Source organism: Poecilia reticulata, chromosome 19 (genome assembly GCF_904066995.2).
Source record: "Poecilia reticulata chromosome 19, P_reticulata-male-v2, whole genome shotgun sequence".
NCBI classification, from domain to species: Eukaryota; Metazoa; Chordata; class Actinopteri; order Cyprinodontiformes; family Poeciliidae; genus Poecilia; species Poecilia reticulata.
In genome coordinates this window covers 7557867-7583162 of record NC_088848.1, presented here as the reverse complement: position 1 = coordinate 7583162, position 25296 = coordinate 7557867, and the positions used below count along the sequence as shown (strand labels likewise).

General features: G+C 37.5%; 2 protein-coding genes across 3 annotated transcripts; both read left to right on the top strand.

Moving 5' to 3' along the window:
• Position 1: 1 nt before the first annotated feature.
• ghitm (growth hormone inducible transmembrane protein) lies at positions 2–5718 on the top strand. The gene is made up of 9 exons (XM_008436878.2): positions 2–150; positions 1275–1436; positions 2059–2161; positions 2261–2372; positions 2475–2616; positions 2702–2810; positions 4034–4222; positions 4812–4983; positions 5075–5718. The coding sequence occupies exons 2-9, from the start codon at positions 1305–1307 to the stop codon at positions 5160–5162; spliced, it is 1047 nt and encodes a 348-aa protein (XP_008435100.1). The 5' UTR covers positions 2–150; positions 1275–1304; the 3' UTR covers positions 5163–5718.
• A 2452-nt stretch (positions 5719–8170) lies between these two features.
• On the top strand, positions 8171–24426 carry LOC103481441 (cadherin-related family member 1a-like). 2 transcript variants are annotated; one of them, XM_008436876.3, is made up of 18 exons: positions 8171–9326; positions 10312–10407; positions 11013–11158; positions 11232–11282; positions 12061–12150; positions 12226–12312; positions 13598–13714; positions 14454–14597; positions 14689–14767; positions 14868–14968; positions 15677–15880; positions 16125–16277; positions 17102–17266; positions 19280–19347; positions 20460–20688; positions 20925–21179; positions 21522–21757; positions 22815–22904. In XM_008436876.3, the coding sequence occupies exons 1-17, from the start codon at positions 9266–9268 to the stop codon at positions 21717–21719; spliced, it is 2244 nt and encodes a 747-aa protein (XP_008435098.1). In that variant the 5' UTR covers positions 8171–9265; the 3' UTR covers positions 21720–21757; positions 22815–22904. The 2 variants fall into 2 exon arrangements, with proteins under 2 accessions (XP_008435098.1, XP_008435097.1); XM_008436875.3 differs by lacking the exon at positions 21522–21757 and having other exon boundaries at positions 8177–9326; positions 22815–24426.
• The last annotated feature ends 870 nt before the right edge of the window (positions 24427–25296 follow it).

Genomic DNA, 25296 nt, shown 5'->3' with positions numbered 1-25296 from the left:
AATAATTCGGAACTACAATTGATATTCCGTCGCTCGGTGATGACGTAGAATCCAGAATCTTCCGGAAGGTCTATCAGCTCGTTGCAAACTAGTTGCGTCAGAGACTCGCGCATTTCTAACGAGGAAGGTGAATCTAGGACGTTTCTCTCGGTAAGAAGCCTTCAATTGGTGTTTAAGAATTTTTGTCTTTGCAAATTATCGTCCTCTGTTTGCTAAGTGACTTATTTAGTTTCATCATTGCAAATCAAGTTAGTCTCAGAAATGTTTCAGGCATCCTCTACGCAGTTAAACATTGCTACTTAACGTTAGCTACCTCACTGAATTAAATAACTGGTCCTGCATTTATTTTCTTTTTTTAATTTAACGGGCTGTACCCTTTTATAGGTATGTTGCTGTGACAGTTATATCAATTTAGGGTTTGAGAAAACGTTTCCCTTCCTTGGAGTCTTTCTAAGTAACTTACTGTTCTAATGTTTTGTGTTTTCAAGCGCTTAAATATACCACAAATCAACTGATTGGATACGTTAGTCTTTGGCCCTGCAAAATGTACTAAGCTTTTAAATTCTCATTTTGTTAACAATCTATCATCGGAAAGCAGCTTTTAGTGTCTTTATTTTTAAAAATGGTTGTAACATGCTAAGGTGTGACAACTTAAGTTAAGTTAACATGCTACGTGTTTTGCTGTTGACTTGTATTATTATTATGATAAATAATAAACTATTGCAAGGCCTTAAATATGTTTTTTTTTCTATTTGTTGTGATTTTTATTTTAAAGCAAATGGTTCTTACAACAAACACAACAAACTGGCATTGACACAAAACATGTGTTTTGTGTCAAAATACATGTTTTGTGTTTTGACACAAAACGCACGGTCTACATATAAGACCGTGCATCTTATATGTAGAGCACTTTTCATCTGGATATCTGTAACAAAGTATTGTACAAAGGTTACACTATGGTAGAAATTTTATTATTATTTTTTATTATATTTAAGCAATTATAGGAAAAAAACATCCTAAATATAGAAACTATAAGTTTCCAAAAAAAATTGCAAAACATAAATAGTAAGCATAGTCATTCAAAGATTAAATTCTATGTAATAAATTGCAAAATGGATGAAAAAGCTAGATAAGAATATAAGCTTTGTTAACATTGCTAAATTAATCAAATACATATAAAGTATAAATAAATATTTAAGACACGTGTGTGTGTGTGTGTGTGTGCGTGTGTGTGCGTGTGTGTGTGTGTGTGTGTGTGTGTGTGTGTGTTTCAGGTTACTACAGATTAGAAGGAAATTGCAAACATGTTGGTGGCGAGGCTGACATGCCTAAGGAGTCTCCCGTTAGTCGGGCTCCGTCCTGTGCTGTCACAGGGCTCCTCGGCCCTGAGAGCGCCCACCCTGAAGGCCTGCCCACCCCTCCTCAGGCCGCAGCAGGTACCGTATAGGTTCATCCATAATCTCTCTAATGTTCCTCTATGTTCAATTTTATCGATTTGAAGGAAGCATAAGGTGGCACAACACTCTTCCCAATTGACATTGTGATCTTTTGTGCATCTTACGTAGAGTTGCACTGTATATTGAAAATATAGCATCATTGCAATATCGGTGTCTGTAATATTCATCATTAATTGACCAATTTAAATATACTCAAATTATATTTGAGTATATTTGAGTATGCCTAATGCATAGTAAACATTCTCAATCTGTCGTCATGGTGTGCTTTCTCAATATATTAAAGGATTTGAAACCACTATAAACTTAACACATAAGCTTTATTACCTTTGTAGGTACAGTAAGTTAGGGCTAAGTGATTAAATCTTTGGATATTCTTTGACTTCTTTTGACACTCAATATGTTTGAGTGCAGTTTATTGACTATGACACATTGATTGTGTGTGAACTGGTTAAAATTGGGTTAATAGATTTCTTATATGATGAAATGGAATGTTTTGCTGTTGACTTGTATTGATTTACGTGTGAGCTGAAAGTTGATAGTGAAACTTCAATTAGAAAACAGCATTTACAAGTTTTTGTCAAATTTCTTCCTCCATCCAAAGGGTTATGCCTCAAAGGCCAGATTTGGATTCCGCCGAGCAAAAACCAGCAGGGAGCAGCTGAAGGAAGCAGCTTTTGAACCAGCAACCGACACAGCCATCAAAAGTGATTGCTTTACACAAATATACATATGTATTATTAATCAAAACGATATTGTGGCTTTGAAAAAATATACGTGAAATCGTTTTTTGTGTTGTTTGCCAGTTGACAGCATGGGAAGAATGGTTCTTGCCGGAGGTGCAGTGGTGGGCCTGGGAGCACTTTGCTATTACGGTCTTGGCATGTCCAATGAAATCGGCGCCATTGAGAAATCAATGTGAGTGACGAGGATGTTTATGAGTAGACGCTGCACTTTATTGCATCGCACATTTTCAATTCGGTTCAGCACTTTCTAAGGCTCGTTTTCTGCTTCGTTTAGGATCTGGCCTCAGCATGTGAAGGACAGAATCCACTCCACCTACATGTACTTTGCAGGCAGCATTGGGCTGACGGCCCTGTCGGCTGTAGCTGTTAGCAGGAACCCGGCGCTGATGGGTCTGATGATGAGGGGTTCCTGGATGGTGAGTTTTGTAGCTGAGCTTTGAAGCCTTTTTGTTTTAATATTAAATTAGTTTGGGTATCAGTTTTTATTTCTTTATTTACCAGGCAATCGGAGCAACTTTTGCAGCAATGATTGGAGCAGGGATGCTGGTTCGATCCATCTCATATGAGCACAGCCCGATACCCAAACATCTGGCTTGGATGCTGCATGCAGGTTTGCTGCGTGATGTCTTGCAGACAAAAAAATGTTTTCTTAAAGTTGTGACTAAAAGTTTTAGGAATGACAGAATGTCTTTCACAAACCTCTTTGCTTTGGTGTTATTAGACACCCACACATAAATACAAACAAGAGGCCGCAGGATTCAAGGTAGCTCTTACCTTTTTAAATCTGGACAGTCGTTTTTCCACATGTCCCAGGGAGCCTAAAGGCATTTAAGGGAATACCTGCAGTGCAATCATGGTGCTTCCTGCAGAATTTCAGTCTGTTTTCGATGTTTTATTTGAACAGGAGTAGTTTCTTTACCCCATACCTGCATCCAAAAGTCTTCATCTTACCATTTTAGCAACATGCACCGGTTTCTTTGACAGTACTGCTCCCTTTAATTTATCCATTCTGATTTTCAAATTCACTCAGAATGAGTTAAAATATTAGCTGCCTTGTCTTTAAAATGTTGGTGGTATGCAATTTTTGTGGCAGACTTAAAACAAGGTTTAAACAATTTTTTTTTCTTTTTGTGACAAAGTACATTTTCTATCACGATAAACAACTTTGCATTTATTTCTATGTCCTTTTAACATTCTTCATAGCAACCTATGCTCAATGAAAATTGCCATCGTTGGGGGGAAAAAAGCAGTAAAGTTGGTGAAAAACGAGATTTTCATATGCATTGTAAATTCTGGTATGCAATTACTTTAGTTAAGCACCAGATGGCAGTAAAGGGAAGGGAAAAATCAATAAAACCTGATGTCTTTTTTAAACTTTTGCAGTTCAGTTTGTTGTAGGTATAAGCTGGTAAAATAATAGTTCTAATAGTTCTTGTACTGTGATCACTTTGAATAATAGTACTATGTTTTCATTGTACTACTTTATAAAAAAAAAGAAGCAGGAAGTAAAAACTTAGCATATTATTTGTTGCAGTAATTTTACCTTATATTTTTTTATTCTTACCATGATTTTTATTATAGACTTAAGTAGAATTAGAGCATATAATGCCAGCCAGTATTTAAGCAGAATATTATCACTTTGTCCTGTTCTGCACAAATGAAAAACATTTTTTTGTTAAAAAAATATAACAAACCGCTCTTAGCTGGTTAATTAGTCAGACTCTGCTCAGGTAGACACACCCAAGTTACCCTTTTTTTAATTTTTTTTTAATAAGAATTTGTTTTGTTCCTGCTGTTTGTAATGTTTATTTGGTTGCTTTATTTGTTGAAAAGGTGTGATGGGTGCTGTCATCGCTCCGCTAACTCTGCTGGGCGGACCTCTGATGATGAGGGCTGCCTGGTACACTGCAGGCATCGTGGGAGGTCTGTCCACTGTGGCTATGTGCGCTCCAAGTGAGAAGTTCCTCAACATGGGAGGTCCGCTTGCTGTCGGCTTTGGAGTGGTATTCGCCTCCTCTCTCGGTTAGTACAGTTAAAATGTCTGAATCGGGGATAATGAGTAGAACAGTAACTACAAGTTGGCTGAAGGTTATAAATTATGCAATGCATAAAGTGATGTAGCGATTAGTCTTGTTAGCCTTTTTTTTAATTCTAGTAGCTTTAATGATCCTTCTTGTTATAATACTAAAAAACAAATATACACGTTAACATTTAGCGGTGACGTGCCAAAAGAAAAAAAAAAGTTATATCTAATTGAAAATATAGTTTAAAATGAAATGTTGCTATACATATTGAAACAGTTCCTGCAGCTTCATACTGCCAGTCCTACCATGAGTGACTGTAGGGATGGCGTTTTGAGGATTATGTACAATGTTAGTTTTCCACCACACAGCACTTTGATTGTTCAAGAATGATCCATTTTGGTTTGATGTAACCAAAGTTCCATCATGTGATGGAACTCCTGCTTCCATCCCACGAGTCGTGAGAAAATCAAAACATTCTTTCATAAAAGTCTCATTTCTGGGGTTACCCTTGCACCTGACTCTCCTGCTTGTTCAAAGCAAAGCCACCCTTACGCCACACTGACTTGTTTTTTCTTTTTTCTTTTCAGGGTCGATGTTTCTGCCACCCACCTCGGCGATCGGAGCAGGCCTGTATTCTGTCGCTGTCTACGGAGGCCTCGTTCTCTTCAGCATGTTCCTCCTCTACGACACACAGAAGGTCATTAAGAGAGCGGAGACACACCCACTGTATGCCGCACAGAAATATGACCCCATAAATGCGTGAGTAATTTCAGGTTTTTTGTTTTGTTTTTCTGTAATTTCAGTTTGTAATGTTTTGTATGCGCATCTCATGAGTGGATTAACCCCACAGGTGTATGGGAATTTACATGGATACGCTCAACATTTTCATGAGGCTGGTGATGATCCTGGCCAGCGGCGGTGGCGGCAAACGGAAGTAGACATCCACTGGAGTTTTACTCTTTTTTTTTTTTTCTTCTTTTTTTTCTTCACAGAGCTGAACAAAGTTTCAAGTCAGCATACAAGTGTTATCCTTTAAATAAAAATTTTATGTGGCTGGTAGATGATAACAAAGGCTCTGGAAAAATTTTGAAGAAGGGGATGGGATTCTGAGCTGCATGTTGATACTACAAATCAAGAAGACAAATGTAAGTGTTTTGATGACACCCTGAGATGGAGCTCTTAGTTGATTGTTGAAGGTTTGTTTATTCTGTGAGTGCAGGGGTCTGGTAAACCACTATGTTAGAGTTTCCTCTAACATAGAGGAGCTGTTTTTGTATTATACTTTGTTTTCTATTTATTTTTGCTGACAGACTTGAGCAGAACTACTGCATGTCGACCAAAACTATTCCACATTAGAACAACTGCTTGACTGGCGTACGCTTCTGATTAAGTATTCACTGTTATGTCACTTCAGTTTCATGGTGAATAGGTGACATTAGTTCATATGTTTATAAAACAAAGCTACTTCAACACAAATTAAAACAGTTTAAAATAGCTCTTCTGCGAGATGTTTCTGTCTGATTCTTTTCATTTTTTCTTTCTGGAGTGATTTTATGTGATATTTATAATTTATAATTTAACGTTTTGTATATCCAGGCCACATTACCCTTGTTCTCTTGCCTTATTCTAACAGATTCTACTTGATCTAATTAAATAGTAATAGAATGATAAAAATGTACTATTATAATTAACATTTCAGTCATGTATAACAGAATTCTCCAATGGGTTGCACTTGCATTTCTTTTCTGCTCAAACAATATTTCAATCTCAATGACTTATTTAATCAAGATCTCACAATGAAATTGGTCACATTTTAACAGTTTGCTTTACTGTAATCTGCTTTATCTTAAAACATCATAGTCACCAATTGTGAACAACCAATAAACATTACATTTTGTCAAACGCCATCATCAAAGTCATGAATACGCATCAAATATGTTGATCAATGTTCCATTTCCTACTAATCAAAGTAATAAAAATAAATGAGAACATATCAATTTCTACACAATTTACCTGCAAAATTCTAAAAACTAAAAGGGTTTTGTACTTAATATTTTAAAAACACAGTTGAATTTGATTAAAATATTGTGTTTACTTCTTGCAATTATTGTAAAAATCCCTGTTTGGAAAGAGACATGTTTACAATAACATGTTCACGTTCTTAAAAGTGTAGGACATTTTGAAGTTTGAAGCCACTGATGACATTCAACAACCTGCTAACTTCAGGTTTCCAAACAATAAATCTCTGATCTCCTGCGGTTTCCTTCTTTAACCTCCTGCTGAGTAATCTGACATATAAATACTTGCTTGTTTTACCGTTTGTCATCCATGCTCTTCTCTTGTTTGTGCCAGACTGATGGACCATCAGGGGTCCACCATGTAGCCCGTTTCCCCCATAAACAAGTCGGTGTGAAGCAGCAGATGACAAAGGCTTAGCCTAGTAATCCTCTTGTCCACCATCTGGCTGCTCCTCTAAAATTAAACCATCAAACCAGGGCACTTGCAGCAGATGTTGACATCTGTAAATATACAGGTGTTTGGAAGAGGCGTGGGCACGTGGAGCGAGCAGCTGCCAAGCTCTTTGCTGTAAACCTGCTCAGATCATGTGAATGATTTGGTACAAATACCAGGCAGGAAAACGACCCTAATAGGAGGGATGAAGAGGGGAGTGATGGATGAGATTGGAGCAGGCTTTTGGTGTGAAGTGATGTGCCATCAACTGGGATGGAAAAGTCCATCTGCCAGTCAATTTTTAAATTGATGAATAATGTTTGGTGTGGTTCCAAGTTTTTTTTTTTTTTTTTTTACGGCTTTGAGGCTTCAGGATCATCGTGTGTCTATTTGGAGTAAAACCGAGACATTTTCTTGGTTTACATATTTAGATAAGTCGCTAAATTACACTGATAATTCCCCACAGCACTGATAAAGTGATTTATTACACATTTATTTGTGCAAACAAATTTTATTTTGAAAAACAGAACAAAGATGTTGAATGTCGTACATTTTAATGGGAACCTTTAGGCAGACTTGATGCTTGAAGGAGGAATGCATCGTCAGTTACTAAGTTACTTTTTTCACATCTTACATTCTTGTTGACTTGCGCAAAACTGAACGCTTTAATGTGTGTTCCTCTTTGTAGCACCAGGCCTTTAATTATCTTGTATTCGATCAAGAAAAATCTAAATGTTAAGTACCTTTGGATCAAGAATATAATGTTTTCTTGAATGAAACAAAAGTTTAACAATACTGTGTAACGTGTAATAATCTCCTGCGATGGTGCATGCAAGGACTCAAAGAAAATGGGTAATTTTTGTCTGATATATATCCTATTATCCTCACTGTGTTTCTCCACCTCTTCTGCTTTCTCTGCTTACTGACTAATATTCAGCTGGAGACTATTTTTGTAGCTGTGAATACAGGAGGTGTACACACTCTGCACCTCAGCATGAGTCAGTGCAGTTCACACACTTCTCTGAGACGTCACACAACTGTTCACTCACTCGACACCTTTCAGACAAGGTGCAAAACCTCTCTCTGTATCTCTCTGTATCTCTCTCTCTCTGTATCTCTCTCTCTGTCTCTCTCTCTCTCCTTTCCGGCCAAGGTGAAAAACAGTGTTCAAAAATAAAAAGCATGACGTTTAACAACTGTCATCAACCACGCATAATGAAAAGCATCATTTTCAGCATGCAACAATTTTTTTATTTTTCTTAGTATGTCTTCAGATTATGAACAATTCTACGTTTTTTCATTAATTGAACAAATGGAACATATCGGTAACACTTTATTTGAAGGGGTGTGCATAAGACTGACATTACACTGTCAAAAACATGACATAACACTTGTCATGAACATAAAGGAGTCTATGAATGTTTATGACCGTTGTCACGAAGTGTCATTAGGTAAATAATGACACTTTTAATGCAGAGTTGCTCTAAAAGTTGCCTTGAAAGTCCATTAAAAATGCCAACTGCATTAAATTATAATTTACAAAATCATGCAAAGTTGACACTATTAATGGACTTTTAATCCAACTTTTAGAGCAACTTTGCATTAAAAGTGTCATTATTTACCTAATGACACTTTGTGACAACGGTCAGAAACATTCATAAAGACTTCTTTATGTTCATGACAGATGTTATATTTGTTGCAGTGTCATGTCAGTCTTATGCACACCCTTTCAAATAAAGTGTTACCAATATAATTGGGTCATTTACACAAATGAATTTGAGTTATTGTCTATAAAACACAAGTGCCATTCAAGATAAAAAATGTTTTTAAAAATCAGACAGCAAAATACAATACCGTCTTCCTCACTGTGTAAAGAAACATGGATTTTCACAGCCTTATTTGTCACACTTTCAGCTTCTTCTACTTTTAACTTTTGCTGTAGATGTGTAAATGTTCAGTCATTATTTTAGAGATGTCATTACTTATAAAGTTGTGAAATAAAATTAACTTGAACGAATATATATGTTTGTTTTTTAGTTATATTTCTATTAGACAGCCCTGTGGTTAGTTTTTCTGTTGGTATTGAAGTCCTTCATTCAGGAAAGCGGTATGGTGTGGCAAGACAAAAAACATAAATGTGACGTGTTTAGCCTAAGTAAACACACAGGTCAGTTGAGTCTCTTGGCTCTGGCTCGCAACACGTGAAACCCAGTGCACCTGATAATGCGACTCCCTGTCACAAAACTAAACGGCGCGCTAGAAACTGAGTTGGCAGTAATCACTGATGCAGGCAGCCCATGTACAGATTGTCACGTGTGTGCAGAAGTGTAATTTTCACACCGCGACGTGTGAAACCCCAACTCCCAGCTCTGCATCTGTTGCCTCCCCGGATAGGTTGGAGCCCATGCAGCGAGGCAGAAGATGCCTGTAAAGAGAAGGGATGCGTCACTGGATTAGTGCCTGAGAATCTGCCCCAGCCTCTCCTCTCTGAGCCTGCTGAGACATCTCCAGAAGGGCACGACACTCACCGCTCGCTTTCCCTCCACCAAGCCTTCCACATGAGCCAGCCAAGCCTTAGCTCCGCGCCAGGATGAAGAAATACAAGACAACGCACGCGTTCATGTTCCTCCTGCTACTTCACTACAGTTTGGGTAAGACTGTTGTTTTTCTTTTGCTTGTGTGTGTGATTGTGTGTGTGGGTGTGTGTGTGTGTGGTTAAGACTCCTTGCCTTGCTCTTATCTGCTTAATCCTCTAGCACAAAGAGGGCATGTCCATCTTACAGTAAACTGTTCAGGCTGCTTGTGTGTTATTTACTTCACCGTATTTTGATATATACATTTGAATTTCAACAATTAAACTTGAATTCATGCATGGATAAATTATTTCTAATGCTGATTCTGGTAAAATCCTCTTTGATTCTGTTGCGCTATGATTCTGGCACATAAACTATCCAATAAAACTTTATATATATGCATATATATTCAACTCTGGGAAAAATGAAGAGCTCACTGCACTGAACCCCATTGAAAACCTCCAGGTTATTCCACCAAGTATTGATTTCTGAACTTTCGCTAACTTAAAACATTAGTATTATTGTTTCTAAATGAACATGAACTTGTTTTCTTTGCATTATTTGAGGTTTGAAAGCATTGCATGTTTTGGTTGTTGTGACCATTTCTCATTTTTTGCCAATTAATACAACATTTTTGCTTGGAATTTCAGAGACATGTTGTCAGTAGTTCATAGAATAAGAGAACTATGTCCATTTTGATCAAATATATACCTATAAAAAGTAAAATCAGAGAAACTGATAATTTCATGGTGTCTTAATTTTTTTCCAGAGCTGTATATTCATACAGAGAGCATAACACACACAGGATATGACTCCATTATTCCCACTCTTGTCTAGGATTTCTGCTGTTTTTAGCGAATGACTGCAGCTGTTCTTATTCCGTAAACACATAAAAGTTATTCGTAAAGAATACTCATCGATGTTTTGAACAAAATCTTGAATAACATCTATATGATTTGTGTTATTTATCTTACTTGTGGAGTGCATGGAATGCCTTTCTTCGCTTATTTTTTTTCCTTCTCAGACGATTTTATTCACCTTATTTATCTGTCTTGTCATACAGGGCAGTCAGACTATGCTCCATATTTCTATGACAACGGTCCTAGCAGCATAAGTGGGAACATGGCCTTGTTCAGCATCTCTGAGGACACACCTGTTGGTACGTCCACTGTGTTTTTGAATGTTTCCACCTTTTTATGTTAAGATCTGGATAATTTGTGACACATTTTATAATGACATATAGCAGAGAAAAAATAAAATTCAATGCACATTGTTTGGTTAAGTCTGAATTTTCTCTAATATGTACCGGTGCTGCGGCTTATCGCAGTTATAATACCTTTAGGATTGTGACGCATGTCGAAGCGTCGCAGGAAGAAAACAACACAGTGCCTTACAAAAGTATTCATACCCCCAATACAAAGTAATGCATAATTATGGAGCTGAGCCACAATTTTCAATCCTGCAAATAAAAATACAAAAAAAATGCATCTGGCAAGCGTTTGTATTGAAATCTTTGGCCTACATACAAAATGTACATGCATCCCTACCATGAAACATGGCAGTGGTAGCATCAAGCTGTGGGAATTTACTCCTTCTGCAGGACAGGAAAGCTGGACAGGGTTGATTGGGACAGAAAGCATCTAAATAAAAATGATTCATCCAGTAGCTGATCTGACTTACCTACTCATAAACTAACCATGAACTTCAAGTCATGCTTTTCCTGCATGCAGCCTTAAATTTGCACCCGTATTTGGTGGTTGACAGGAACACAGATATACATCCTGAACGGGACAGATCCAGAGGGGGATCCTGTGCGATACGGCCTCACATTTGAAAAAGGCTCCACTGAATATTTCAGGGTGGAGCCCAAGTCGGGAAACGTGACTCTAATTCAGGAGCTGGACAGAGAGGTGAGCCTGCTGACGAACACGTTAGATTTTAAAGCAAGCTAGAACAAAAACAGTAATCCTCTTCTTTCTCCAGAAACAAGATGAAATCTCAGTGATTGTCAGCATAACAGATGGACGCAACAAAGTAAGTTTGCTGTGTAGATTTAGTTTGCTCGATTATTATTGTTTCTGAACAACTTGCAGCACACAGCAGTGGTTCCCTGCTGTGTGGTTGCTTTGGGCCATGAAGACACTGGGTGTAAGGTCTTATGATGGTCGCCAGAAATTATACATAAAATGTTTTTACCATGCTAATTTACCATACTTGTGACAACTCATAAAAACAAATGCAATAACTTAAAAACGAATGTAATAATTGAATTAGAAGTGGTACATGAGTTGTTGTCATCATTATGCACAATGTTGCCGACTTAAAATAGAAAACAGAGAGTTTTATTGGGTAACGTAGTGTTGTTTCCTCTTAAATCTAATTGGAGAACATAATTTTTAACTTTTTTATGAATGTTTTTATTTATTTATGTTCACTCGTTTAGATAATTTATTTCTGTTCTGATATTTTTTTGCTACGTATTTTTCTGTATGTAGCAAAGTGAGTGACTGTCAACAACATACTTTCCCTCCAGTATAGTTACAGTTTGGATTGTGACTAATTGGCCTAAAAGTTTAACCCTGCAAGGTTAAATTATGTTTTCCATGCTTTCTGAAGTTTATCTTTCTATAACTTTGGCTGTTTATGTAAATTGAAACCAATGTGATTAGAAAATAATACATAACTGAATCCTATCTGTAATGGCTAAAGTCTTAAAGCATAAAAGTTTTTTTTTCCTTATCATTTTCAGACTTACAATAAGAAATAAAGTTCTTTTTAGTCACAGACAAGTATTTATTTTTGTTGTCCACAGGTTGTTGAGACTGTGAGAGTGTTTGTGACAGACGCCAACGATGAGCCGCCAGAATTTCAAAGTCTGCCTTTTATCACTGATGTTCCAGAGGTAACATGCTAAATTAATACACAATTTGTACCGTTGTGTCTGAAACCTGACAATAAAGCTGAGCCTCTTTATCAGGACACTGCTCCGGGAAGTAGCATCTACAGAGTCCATGCTATAGACAAGGACTTGGGTTCAGGAGGCAGCGTTTCTTATTATCTACAGGTAACTTTTCAGAATGCTGTTTGTTCCGTTTTATTTATGTTTTTACTTTGGTTCTATATGTAACTCCCTCATCTTGATCAAGCACATGGCAACAGTGGGGAGAAACCACTCTGTTTTAATGGAGAGAACCGCTTGAAAAACCTGCCTCTGCATGAGGCCTCTGCGATTGAATTGACCAGTTGTGTGTTGGGAGGCTAAGAGACACATATAATGCAGAATCACTAAGCCAGAAATGTTTTGTATGAGTAGGAAAAACAAATAGTAGCAACACTTTCCCTTTCAGTAGCTTCATTAGAAAAGAGGAATAACTGCATGTAGAAGAACTGACCAAGAAGTACCTTCTATGGATGGAAGAACAAAAAGTACACAAACTAAATGGAAGGGTTAACTCTGTCCTGAAATGCAGCTACACACAGAGGACCTGAGCCAGGAGTACTTTCTATAGCAAAAACAATGATTCCTGTTTGTAAAGTGCACACAAACAAATGTTTCCCAAAGAATTTCAAGCCTTTTTATTGTAAAAGCATTGAATCTACTATCTTCACTCCCATATCAATTAGAAAAAGCTCTCATATTTAAACTGCAACAGCTTTTATTTGCGCAGGAAGTAACCCAAGAAGATAACCTCGTCACACCTCCCTCACCACCTCTTCTGAGGAATCCAGCTGAATTTAATGTTGATCGACGACAAATGAGCTCTTTGTGGCTTTCGACCTCCGAATTCTCAAACAATTCAATTTGTCCTGACATTTCTGTTTCCAAAACCTTGTTTGGAGTACATTATAAAGTTTTTGTTTTTATGTTTTTATTTTACATTTTAGTTTTATGTTTACTATTGTTTTGTTGTTTTGTATTCAGTTTAAAAGCACGCATCGTCTTTTCGCATATGGTGACGCTAGCAGCTGGTCTAACATTCAGGGTTAGGAACAGAGGTCAAGCTGTCATCATGAGAGCTGTGCTGCCATGTGGATCGGAGGAACCGAGCGATGGGACAGCGACAAAGAGAAAGATTAATCTGATACCAAAGAGAGCAGTCTGGAAATAGCGTTACTTTAGTGGATTAAATTTCAATTACATTTGGGCAAAGCACTGAGAGCTTAATGGGAGGTCAGATCTGGTGTAGGCCCAAATGCCAGCAGTGCTGTGTTTGTTATAATTCATGTGTTAAATGTCAAATCAAACTGTCCATGGATGAAACTGCTGAGAGCAAATGATGCATTAGCATTAGCTTGACTGCTTCTCGTTGTTTCTGTCCCAGTAACTGTTTGATTTCTTAAATCTTTAGAGTTCCCCATTTGCCAAGTTCACTATAGATGGACACAGCGGGATCCTCAGAGTGAAACCTGGTGAGACTTTGGACTACGAGACCACACCAACACATTTTGTCACAGTGGTCGCAAAGGTGAGCAGGTGTTTTCACTCAACCAGCAGTCATTAGGAGTCACTAATCTATTGTCGTGGAAACATTGCACATTTAAGTCATGTCTTTTTTGATGTATGTTATACTGCAATACCTAAGCAAGGCCTTGATGACTAAATCAATGTTAAAGCTGCTAAGATTTAATTAGCTGCTTTGGAAAGTGATGAGAGTTGTTCCTGCCAACAATTCTGTCACTTGCAGGAATACTGTGACAGCTTCTATAGACGTCTATTTTTATTCTTGATGTGAGTTTTTTTTTGTCATAAATGCTTGATGTGTTAGAAAGGTCTGATTGATAAACATTAATAAAAACAAAATACAGCAGAATAATATTTATACCCATATATCTTAGTGAGTTTTTATCCATTAGAATGATTTTGATGAAACCTCTAGTTGGAATAAGTTAGTTTAGAAGTATGAAAGTCATTTTGTGTTTCTTATAACTTACTGAAGAAATATTTGAAAAGCTTTTTTTGACTTTTTTGCAGTGTGTCTCATGCCAAAAAAGTTTTTTCTTTTTTTTTTTTTTTTAGTATCTCCTGCCATAACTTTATAGAGTCGTGACAGCAGTCAGTCACTTGTCAGCAGTTCTCTCTGAATGACCTCACTTTGAAAATGACGTCCACTGAGAGTTGAACCTTTTTTGTGTATTTTCGAGTGTATTTTTGTTTTGTATTAAACAGAATAATTTGAGTTCAGCGAAGTGCCTTTGCTTTCACAGGATGGAGGTGGGAAGTACAAAGGAAGGCACCAGGTGCTGACCTCCACGGCTACTGTAACAATCAATGTCCTTGATGCCCAAGACATGCCCCCATCCTTTGTGGGAACCCCGTACATTGGGTACATCTACGAAGTCTCGGTCCCTGTAAGACCTTTGCTCTCCATATGCAACATAAATTTTACAATATTGTTTCTTTCTTCACCCATTACGTTTTTTGTTTTTTTTCTAATTTCAGGGGTCTGAAATATACACAGTGTCTGCTAAAGACGGGGATCAAGGCAATCCCAACCCTATCCATTATTCCATTGTGAATGGTAAGGATGAAAATTCACAAAAAAATATCTCCAGTTGAGCTTCTTGTTGTTAATAATACCACGTTACTTTATTTGACTTGTTTTCATCCCCGTTTTCCAGGAAGTGATGGTGTTTTTGAGATAAACAGCACCAGTGGATGCGTTTCTCTAACAACTCCTCCATCTCTGCTGAAAAATGAACTCTATGAAATAAAAGTGAAGGTGACTTCCTTTTTTTCTATTCCTCTCACAATCACATTTTTTGGGTGTAGCCACCTTTCAGACAAACGGTGCCTTGCAAAAGTAACCAGAAGTGAACTAAAATTAAATAAACTAAAATTTCACTTTTTCTCATTTTGTAAATCACAGACTTGATTTTATGTGATTAAAAGACGTAGAACTAAAATAACGAATGGATAAAAAAAAATTTCCAACAAAAAATCTGAAAAGTGTGGCGTCAACGTGCACTTTAAGTGTACTGCATTATGTCTTCATTCTGTAATCCTTACACCTTAAATTTATTTTTACGTTTTCTAATATGCAAGAACAGACTTCAATATATTTTTGCCCGATTTTAGCCTGATTGACCAACACAAAGTAGTTGTGTTGCAACACAGTAGCAAAGTGGAGCCACGTGGTTTTCACCATTTTGAAAAAAAAAGCATCTAAATCAGAAAATTGTGGTGAACATTTGTATCCAGCACCATTTACTCTGATACTCCTAAAGAAAATCTGTCGATCTATATGACTGAAATTGAGTTTCATTTTCCCTCCAGTCCACAAATACACAATTATATAACCTTTTGCTTTCCTCTCACACAAAATCTCAAAAAAGGCATACGGGACTTTAATTGAAATATGACGAAAATATGAAAACATTTTGCAACACACTGTAAATATAGTGAATCTCTCACACGTGTTGATCTCCAGGCATCTGAGGTCGGACCCAACAACCAGCTGTTAGACTACGACGTCACCACAGTGACTGTCCGGGTGGTGGATCTTAATAACCACCCTCCTACTTTTTATGGAGAAAATGGACCCCAGAGCAAGTTTGAGGTCACCATGTATGAGCATCCTCCTGCTGGAGAGATCCTCAGAGGCTTCAAGATCACAGTGAACGACTCTGATCAGGTGAGTTCATCCCCAACATTTCATCAAATGAATGGATCAATTCCTAAATATAGATGGTTTTTTCATCTTTCAGCATTACGTAAATATCCAACATTTCAAGTACATCTGATTATGCAACAAAAGATATTCAGGAAATCTGTCAACCGTTACGTTTGTTCTCTCCATCTGGCATCATAATTACCCTTTTATATGGGTATTTATTTCTAAAACATCTATATTCACTAGACATTTCTGACCGTTTCAGGGAGCAAACGCTAAATTTAAACTGAGACTGGTGGGACCCAGTAGAGTTCTTCGAGTTGTTCCCCAGACGGTCCTGAATGAAGCGCAGGTGACCATCATTGTGGAGGACGCTTCTGGTATAGACTTTGAAAAGGGACCAACCCTATCTTTTAAGGTAAACTCTGGTCAGTGTACAATTTAATTTTAGTAGGAGTGTCATAGAAACTGTACTTGTGCTTACAGAGACTATGTTTTATGAGTTATATAGTTTTGATGAGTTATATAATGTTTTGTGCGTGCAAAAGAATAACGAAGCCAAAACTATTTTGGACCAGATTAATTCTGGTTTAAAGAAGCTTGCCTTTCTGAAAAGCCTTTTTTGTAGTCCAGACTTTTCTAATGTTTTTAAGTCACTGCCATGAAACACTTTTCCATAATATTTTTATTATGGAAACATGCCAGAAAAAGTTTTTTTTCTGCATAGCATATATACAATATCTAAAACTTGTTATGAAGATTCAGTGACCAAAAGATGCCACTGTGCTGTAGTTTTTAACACTTTTCTTCACTTCCTGTCACATCCTTCTGAATGTTTGTAATTCTAATAAAACATGTAAAGGTCAGAGGCTGAAAGAAATGGGCAAATTATGAGTCACGTTATAATTATTCCTCAAAGAATCATGTTTCAGTGTGAGATTATGTAAACTGCGTTGAATGTCACACTTATTTTAATGGTTTTTCAAGCAACAAATTAATCTCCAAATGAATGTTTTAAAATCAGTAGCAAGTCTCACATCCAGCATTTTAGAAGCAATTCAAAAAAAAATTGAGTTCTTTATGTTATTCCTCAGTTACCAAATGTTTCATGAGAATCTAAATGTGTAAACCCCCCAGAATATAACGTGAATATGACTCAGAGCTAATTTAAATGTTCTCCTCTTGTAAACAATTGAACTATAAAATAAACTGACCCGTCGCTTTGTCCGGTTCTCTCCCCAGCTGCTGGCGGTAGAGATTGACACTCCTGAGCGTTTCAGTGCGACAGCCGACATAGTGATCAACCTGCTGGACACAAATGACAACGTCCCCGTTTTCACGTCCGAGTACTACATCGCCAGAGTGGCTGAGAACTCCCCCGGCGGCTCCAGTGTCCTGTCTGTCACAGTGAGTCCGTTGTTGGTTAAACTCTGCTCTGGTCACATTTATGCACACAAACTTGCATACATTTTTGCATAATAAATATACAAAATGTATTATTATCAAAATAAATTTTTGATATTCTGTATAATGTGGAAAAAAATGTTTTACCCTTACTTATATTTTTCACATCATCAAAAAATACTTAACCTTTTCATGCATAAATTATGATAAAAAAATATTTTTTTTTCTATTTTTTTTCTTAAGGCATACGAAAAAGGTGGGGAAAAATATGTTGTAAAAAAATCTTTTTTTTTTTTCTTCTTTTCTTTTGTAGGTGATCAATTGTAATTTTCTCCACATACAAAGTTGTTATTTGAAAAATACATCAGTAGTATTGTTCTTTAGGGGTTATCTGATGTCAAAATATTTTTTTTGACCTGTAGGAGTTGTCTACAGTAGGAGGATGGACCGGGTCCGTCGGCATGCTTTTTTGTCTGTCGGTCATATTGGATTTAACAAAAATAACTTCTTGCTTTTGCAGCTGATGGCCAGTGGTTGATAGTATATTTTAAGATGCATTAGCGTCCACTTCAGTGGTCTGTGTGCATTTAGAACATAAAAATCCACAAGAAAATGGCTTTTAGATAGCTGTCCACTGCAGTGACCACTATGCATGAAAGGGTTAAAATTACTTAATATCAGTGCTTAATATCCAACAATAAGAAAGGGTTCGGGCAATAAAGGATTGGAGAGCTCCCAGGTCAAAACAGCTACATGTTTCACCCAAATTTCCAAAATTTGGGTGAAAATATTATGTGTAGACATTTTGGAAGCTGTATGTAATATTGATCAAACAGTGTCAGACAGATGATCATATTGACAGTCAAATATGGCGATGGGGTCATTATCCATCAGGAACTAGACGGCTATAAATTCCGCAGAAGCATGTTTGTCCAGCAGTTTGTGACGATGATCCAAAACATACCACCTCTGAATGGCTAAAAACTGGACATTGACGTTGAGATAGTGGGCTCTTAAAAGCACCTGGTGGTTCACCTGAACAATAAATTGGACTTTACAGGAAGGGTAAGAGCAAACTCTATCTGCTGAGGAAACTGAAGTCTTCTGGAGAGCAGAGGGTGCTCCTAAACACCCCTTTTAACTCTCTGTCGACACCATCACCAATCCTGCGGTGTAGTTTGTTGAAGCAGCATCTTATCCACGGTTGAGAGTAAACAGTTTGATAAGCTCATCAGGAAGGCCAGCTATGTCCTAGAATGTCCCCTTGCTCGAGGGCAGTTAGTGGAAAACACCTGGCTGAATTAGCATCACTGTTGGACAGTGACTCCCGCTCCAGGCATAAAACTGTTGCTTAAATGGAAATTTATTTCAGTGACAGACTGCTGCATTCTAGTTACACAATGGAGCGTTACCGCAGATCCTTCCCCCCAGCAGTTCTAATATTTTATAACCAAAACTCATTGAGTATTTGCATCCCAGCTGTTATTTACAAAAATCTTTTTTATTTTCTTATACTTTGTTGCTTTTTGTCAAGACGATATAAGCATCTTTGTCAATTTATTTTTCATTCATCACCAGGTTGGCTTGGGTAGCTTTTCCCCTTTAATAAATGAAATTTACTGTTGTTTTTTATTATTTACTCATGTTGGTCATTGTCTGATATTAAAATTTGCTTGATCATCTGAAACATTTAAGTGCGAAAATCAGAACAAATACCTTTTCACAGCACTGCACATTTGTTTACTTCCTAACTGTGTTCAGCAGTTTGTTTGTTTTTTAATTAAAGAAACAAAGTAAAAACCTGGAACAAAATGTCTGTTTTACAAGGGAAAGTCATATGAAATGTTTAAAAAGACCACAATGAATTCCAAACTCAAGGAATCACAGCGTATATCATGACATAGTGTTCAAATGTGACAATATAACATGCACATTATTGGATAAACAACTTCAAAGTGTACACATTTTACAAAGCATAACGGATTAACACTCTGTACTACATTGTTTTTCTTCCAGGCGAATGATCCAGACTCTGGTTCCTGGGGTGAAGTCAAATACACGATTTATGGATCAGGATCAGATTTGTAAGTTAAAAACCTTTTATTCCTGCCAGTTTATCATTACATCACCGATCAGATATAACATTTTCTCACTTCCACATAAGATTAAAGTACGGAGATTTTGGTAGGCTCGACAACAGCAATACTGGTTTGAATTCAACGTTTTGTCAAAGACTAAACCGTGGAAGCCTGTCTTTACTGTACTGTTCAAACAGCTTACTCCAAAATGGCTGCAAGATGCCGGCTAATCTTCTAATTGGATTGGAGGGTTAAAAATAGCCATCCTGGCCTCATCTCACGTAGGCAGAGCCAATTAACATGCGATGTGACAGCTGGAGCTACAGAAAACGGTAGCTTTGAAAAGCCAGGCAACGCGCAGCAGAGCAAAAGTGAGAATTTATGCTCGTCTGCAGACATCAACATTAATTGTGCGAAAGTTATCAGTTTCAAAGCAACTTGTGAATTTTCACTGAGAAGAAAATGTAGAAAAGTCAACCAGATAAGATTGCAGAGAGCTCAACTAAAGAAAAAATAATAATCCGACTTACATTTGTTAAAATTAAGTATTTATGTGATTTTGTATTATTATTTTAAGCATAGTTTTTATTCAGGGAAAATCATTTTGGTTAAAAACAAAAAATCCTAATGAGGGGCCAGCAACTAGAATAAAGCCAAGACTCATACAGTCTCACATCTCTTTCATTCTCTTTTTATGAAAATCAATAAAACGAGTACAGAGTAATTAACGGTATTAAATCTGTCAGTGACAGAAAATCACCTGGTTTATGTTATCGTACGTATTGTAAAACCAAATGGTAAACTCTTTTCATTGGGCGCTATCAATACAATCATAAAAAACATTGGATACTTACAATTTAAAGCCAAAGGCAGAGATTTTTTAACACCAATGATTTTAGAAGTTATCTAATTACTAAATACAGTCCATGTCTGCGTTATTTATTAGTAGATATACTGTATAAGCTTTAAAAAAAACATGGTGGTGGTAGCTGTTTGTCAAAATGTTAAAGATACCTTGCAAGGTGTTCCAAGTTCTGTCCAGTAGTTTAAGATGGTCACACACAATAAAACACTTTTGACGATGACTCATGCAGTAGCTAATCTTGTCTTGTCTGCAGATTTGCCATCCACCCATCAACAGGCCTTATCATCACACAACCCTGGACCAGTCTGGACGCAGAGATGAGGTCAAAATACAACTTCTACGTCAAGGCGGAAGATTCAGAAGGCAAGTACAGCATCGCTGAAGTCTTTGTCAGCGTCCTTGACATGAACGACCATCCTCCGGAGTTTGATGAGGAATTTCAAGAGAAGACCATGATCATTGGGACACCTGTCAAAGTTCAGGTACATTTTTTCTAATCATTATATACAAATATAAACTCTAGGAGTTGGTCGCCGAAGAAAGCTGAATTTACTTGCTATAGAATTATTTCCATATTCATTTCTCTAAATATTTTTTGCAATAGTGCCCTAAAATGTCCCGGTATTTCAAGGGTTCCAAGGCGTGGACTAAACTGAACTGAGACTCTGTGGGAAGACCTAAAAACTAACATGTTCACTGCAACTCTTCCTTCACGCAGGCCGTGGACGAGGACGCAGAGTCTCCTAACAACGTCATCGAGTACTCCATCATGACAGCCGATCCCGACAACGCATTTGACATCAATGCAAACACAGGGGAGATCCAGCTGAAGCCTTTCATCAAGTCTATGGAGATTGTGCACAATATCACCAAGCAGAAGGATTGCAAGTGGTCTCTGGTGGTCCAGGCCAGGGACCGGGGATCCCCATCCTTTAGCACCACAGCTGTGGTCAACATCGATATCACAGAGGCGGTAAGGCTTTTGTTCTAACTCGCAGCATCCTTCCTCTTCCTCCTTTTGCATGCCTGAGCTGTAGCTGGAGGCAGGTTAGCATGAAGCAGAGAGCATCCTTATTATGCTAATGCTACTTTGTTTTATCTCCATCTCCACAAGCCCCATCCTTTTTGCAACCTGATTTTTTTTTTGTCTTGCTCGTTTGTGTAAAATATAAAAATGATACATTTGTTAAAGTTCATAGCCATTAAACACAAGTTTGTGTTTTCCTAACCCACCATGTTTTCACAGTATATTCATTTTGTCGCCGTTCATCATGTTCTTGGCTTTGTTTCTGTGTTGTGGTCGTGCTTTTTCCAGGTCAAAGGTCGAATGGTTTCATACTTCATGGGCCTTAGCAAGCGTCCGCTGACGGTTTTTGGAATTTGTTCCAGCATTATCACGTCGCTCATTTTACTGACCATCTGCATTTCCACAATCCTGTACTGTAACGCAGTGAAAAAGTCCAGAATCAACCCCGAGAGTAACTATATCAAAGTGATCCGCAGAATGAAGTGAGACAGAGCCGGTACTTCGAGACCCAGCTCCAAGCATTGGTTAGCTGGTTGTTGTCTGTAAAAGAGTACTGTAACAATTTGAAAATGTTTTTGTTTTTTTCTTACGTGTTTTTATATTTGCTATGTTTATAACAAAAAACTGAAAAATATATAAGACAAGATATATATATATAATTTTTAAACCTATGAACATGACTTGACTAAGTGATTTTTTAAAAATACATTTATTTTAAAGGTGTGCACCCCTGATAAAGATGAAGTCTCAAAACAATATCACCTTTTACCACAGTCATATAATCTCATACTGCAAATTTGAGAAAAATCCAACTTATAATTTAAAATAATTTAATCAGTTGAGAGAAAAAAAAATCATATTATAAACTTTAAATTTGTTTTGACAGAATTATTGAGGCCTCAACAGACTTTTTCTTTTCCTGGGTTGCAGATATAGTGTGGCCTCATTCTTTTGAGGACCCATATTTATCTTGCCATCATATGCAGTGAAGGAGAAGTCAGTTAAAACTGGGTCATCATTGGGTTTTCCAAATGGATCATGATCCAAAACGTGCAAAATCAAAACAGAAACTGTATATTTTAGGGTTGTCACAGTCTTCCAAGTGTAACTGTGCTCAATTTAAATGTTGCGTTTTTCTAACATTTTAGGCGGGAGATTATACAGCTTCAACAAAAATGTCATTTTTCTTTAAGTTTGTTATACATCTTTACCAGGGGTGCCAACAAGTGCACCAGTCTCTGTGTCTAATTCCTCACATAAGCACCACATTTCTGGTCAAAAGAAATTGTTCTTGCTACTCCCAAGCAGTCAGAGAAAATCCCCATTGCAGCGCACTGCCAGACGTATTCCCAACATCTAGTAACAATAGTTCTAGGCTTTGTGTCAGCAGTTGTATTTATTAGAGCAGAGTAAAGAATGAGAGCGAGTGGGAAACTGTTTGCTTGACTGGTAGACATGTTGCCTGGGCCTCCTCTGTCAGTGCTTTGCAGCGTCCATCCTTCATGCTTGCATGCTCCGTAAGAATGCTTTACCAAACCTTTGATTCAGGTTCAACTTGATTGTATTTGTGCTCTTTTACAGACTCCTCTCAAGGGGCCAATGGCAGCATTTTTAATGAAAAGTAGGGACAATCCTCTGAGAGCTTTAGGCATTGTCGCTTTTATCATTCTCGTACTGGTAGGAGTGACTGTGATGATCTCCACGGTCATGTACATGCGCAACTCAAAGTCAAACAGAATCATGCCAGTCCGACGCATCATTAAGAAGCGACCCAGGGACCAGCAGACGTGGAAATTCAAGATCCCTGTCATCAAGCTGTCCAGCCCAGCAGAGAAGTTTCTGATCAGTGACCCAGAAAGCAGACCACCGCAGGAAACCAGCAGCCCCAGGCTGAAGCCTCCACCTCCTATTGCTCCTTGTCTGCCCCCTCCGCCTCCCTCTAGCTCTCGGGCTATTGAGCGGCCCCGGGCGGTCCCAACCATATCTGGTGCACTGGCCTACAAAGGTTCAAAGAAGGCAAAGCCTGGCCGCCGCAAAGAGGGAAACATCAGTTCTGCGTTGGTGTCTGAGCTTAAAATGAAGCTGGAGCAGAAGATTAACGAGAATAACCAAGGGTATTATTAAACAGAACTGCAAACACATCTGGTTTAAGGGTCGCTCAGTCCATTTGTCAATGGCTCTGTGCTCTTATCTTACATGCAGCCGTCGTGATGATTGGTAGAAGGATCTAACTTTGGATTTTTTTTTTTTTTGTCATACATTTAAGTCTTAACAGACATCAAAGAAGTAGGCTGCACTTTGTCCTCCACTGTATTAGACTTAGAGAAGTGTGGAGAGTCAGTGGTGCAGTCGCAAATAATTCACCACACTGACATCTTGAGGAGGATTATGTGATCTCAACAGTAAGAAGCACTACTGTAAATTGTCCTAGGAGAGGATTACTAAGATTTAGTGTCTGTACATCAGTTGCATAACATCCCGAAAAGTGTAATGCTCACAAATGTGCAGTGTTTTCAGGACAAAAAATTATTTTTTACCTGGTAAATTCCCATTACTGAAAGGTGTGTTTTCGCTCAATGGAGCATGCAGCTAAAACCACATGGCAACGTTTTACAATGAAGTGCTGAAGGACCTGTGTGTTGATATTTTTACTGTGTTACATCAGCCGCTTCAAAAGCCGAGAAGTTGCTCCTTTGTATGAAGACAATGTGCCACTGTAGTAACATGAGCCTGCTTGAGTAATTCTAGGAAAGAAAATGTTTTTATATAAATGAACATGCATCCGTTTTAAGTGTAAAGCGCTGTATTATTTTTAACCATGTGACTACAAGAAATCTAAGTCTATTAGTGGGGAATTGTTGATGAGAGCTAGTCACGCTTGAAATTTCCAAGCTGGCGTCGCATTGCTGAGAGATTTGTATTTAAATAAATGTTTATCTGGAGCGTCTTTGTCAAACATGTAGAAGCTGTGCATGGATACTTTCCATCTCATTCTCAAATGCCTTTCAATATAGGCAAAGAAAATATCATTGCTGTAACCATAACTTGTATCTGAGTAGTTCTTAACTTATACTTATTTCAAATAAGTTGAGATAAACTATATACGATAAATATGACTTTAACTTGCCTGGTCCTTTGAAAAAATTTATATTGTCTTTGTACTGTTTTGATTTTAAATAAATATTTGAACATATTTTGATCTATGATGTGTTTTTGTGTAGAGGCTGGATGACTGCTCTGTAAGCTGTGTTCAGTTATATTAATGTTCATGTAAAAGTGCAATAATGAAAAATGAAAGACTGTGCATGACTGAAACCTATTTAAATCCTTGTGATTAAAAAATAGTAATTCAATTTGAGACTTTTTGTGTGGAAAAATTTACTAAGGTCATTCCAGTTACTCCCCTGACACAACTGGCAGGAATGTGTTTTTAGAATATTGCTCTTGTTGCTGCTTTATACGCAAACATTTAACTCTAACAAATAATTACTGAAATAAGATGTTTAGATTTCTCTGGTCATGAATCAACTGTATGAATTAGAAACTGAATTGAAAATACATTTCATACCTCACAGTGGGTGAAACAATAATTTAAGACCACATTCTGTAGGTGAATGGTCAAATCTGGTGTGTGCGTGTGCGTGTGTGTGTGTGTGTGTGTACATGTACCATGAGGGAAATTGTTATTTTTGGGTTAGTGGTTAGGTCTGTGATGGGTAGATTTAGGATAAAGGTTAAGGTAAGGGTTAGGCTGTAGAAATTAATGGAAGTCAATGTGAAGTCCCCACAAGTGATGAAAACACAACTGTGTGTGTGTGTGTGTCTTGTTTATTTATTATCTCTTTTTACTTAACATTCTATAATGTTTTTACAGATTTCAACCAGAGATGTATAATACAAAACACTTTGCAGCGTTTCCAATAAAATAGACTCTTTGTCACTGCAGACTCCTATTTTTATAATACATTTAATTTTTGCTGGAGTCTGAATCCTATAAGGGAAAATGAAAGCATTAAAACCTTCATACACCAGCCCTCTTGCTTCCTCACTTTCATCATCCCCT

Coding starts and splice junctions, on each gene's coding strand:
- ghitm (XM_008436878.2), top strand. CDS start 1,305: ATGTTGGTGGCGAGGCTGACATGCCTAAGGAGTCTCCCGTTAGTCGGG. Junction 2,811..4,033: donor GGCTTGGATGCTGCATGCAG/GTTTGCTGCGTG, acceptor TTTGTTGAAAAG/GTGTGATGGGTGCTGTCATC. Junction 4,223..4,811: donor GGTATTCGCCTCCTCTCTCG/GTTAGTACAGTT, acceptor TTTTCTTTTCAG/GGTCGATGTTTCTGCCACCC.
- LOC103481441 (XM_008436875.3), top strand. CDS start 9,266: ATGAAGAAATACAAGACAACGCACGCGTTCATGTTCCTCCTGCTACTT. Junction 12,313..13,597: donor GCGTTTCTTATTATCTACAG/GTAACTTTTCAG, acceptor TTAAATCTTTAG/AGTTCCCCATTTGCCAAGTT. Junction 13,715..14,453: donor TTGTCACAGTGGTCGCAAAG/GTGAGCAGGTGT, acceptor TTGCTTTCACAG/GATGGAGGTGGGAAGTACAA.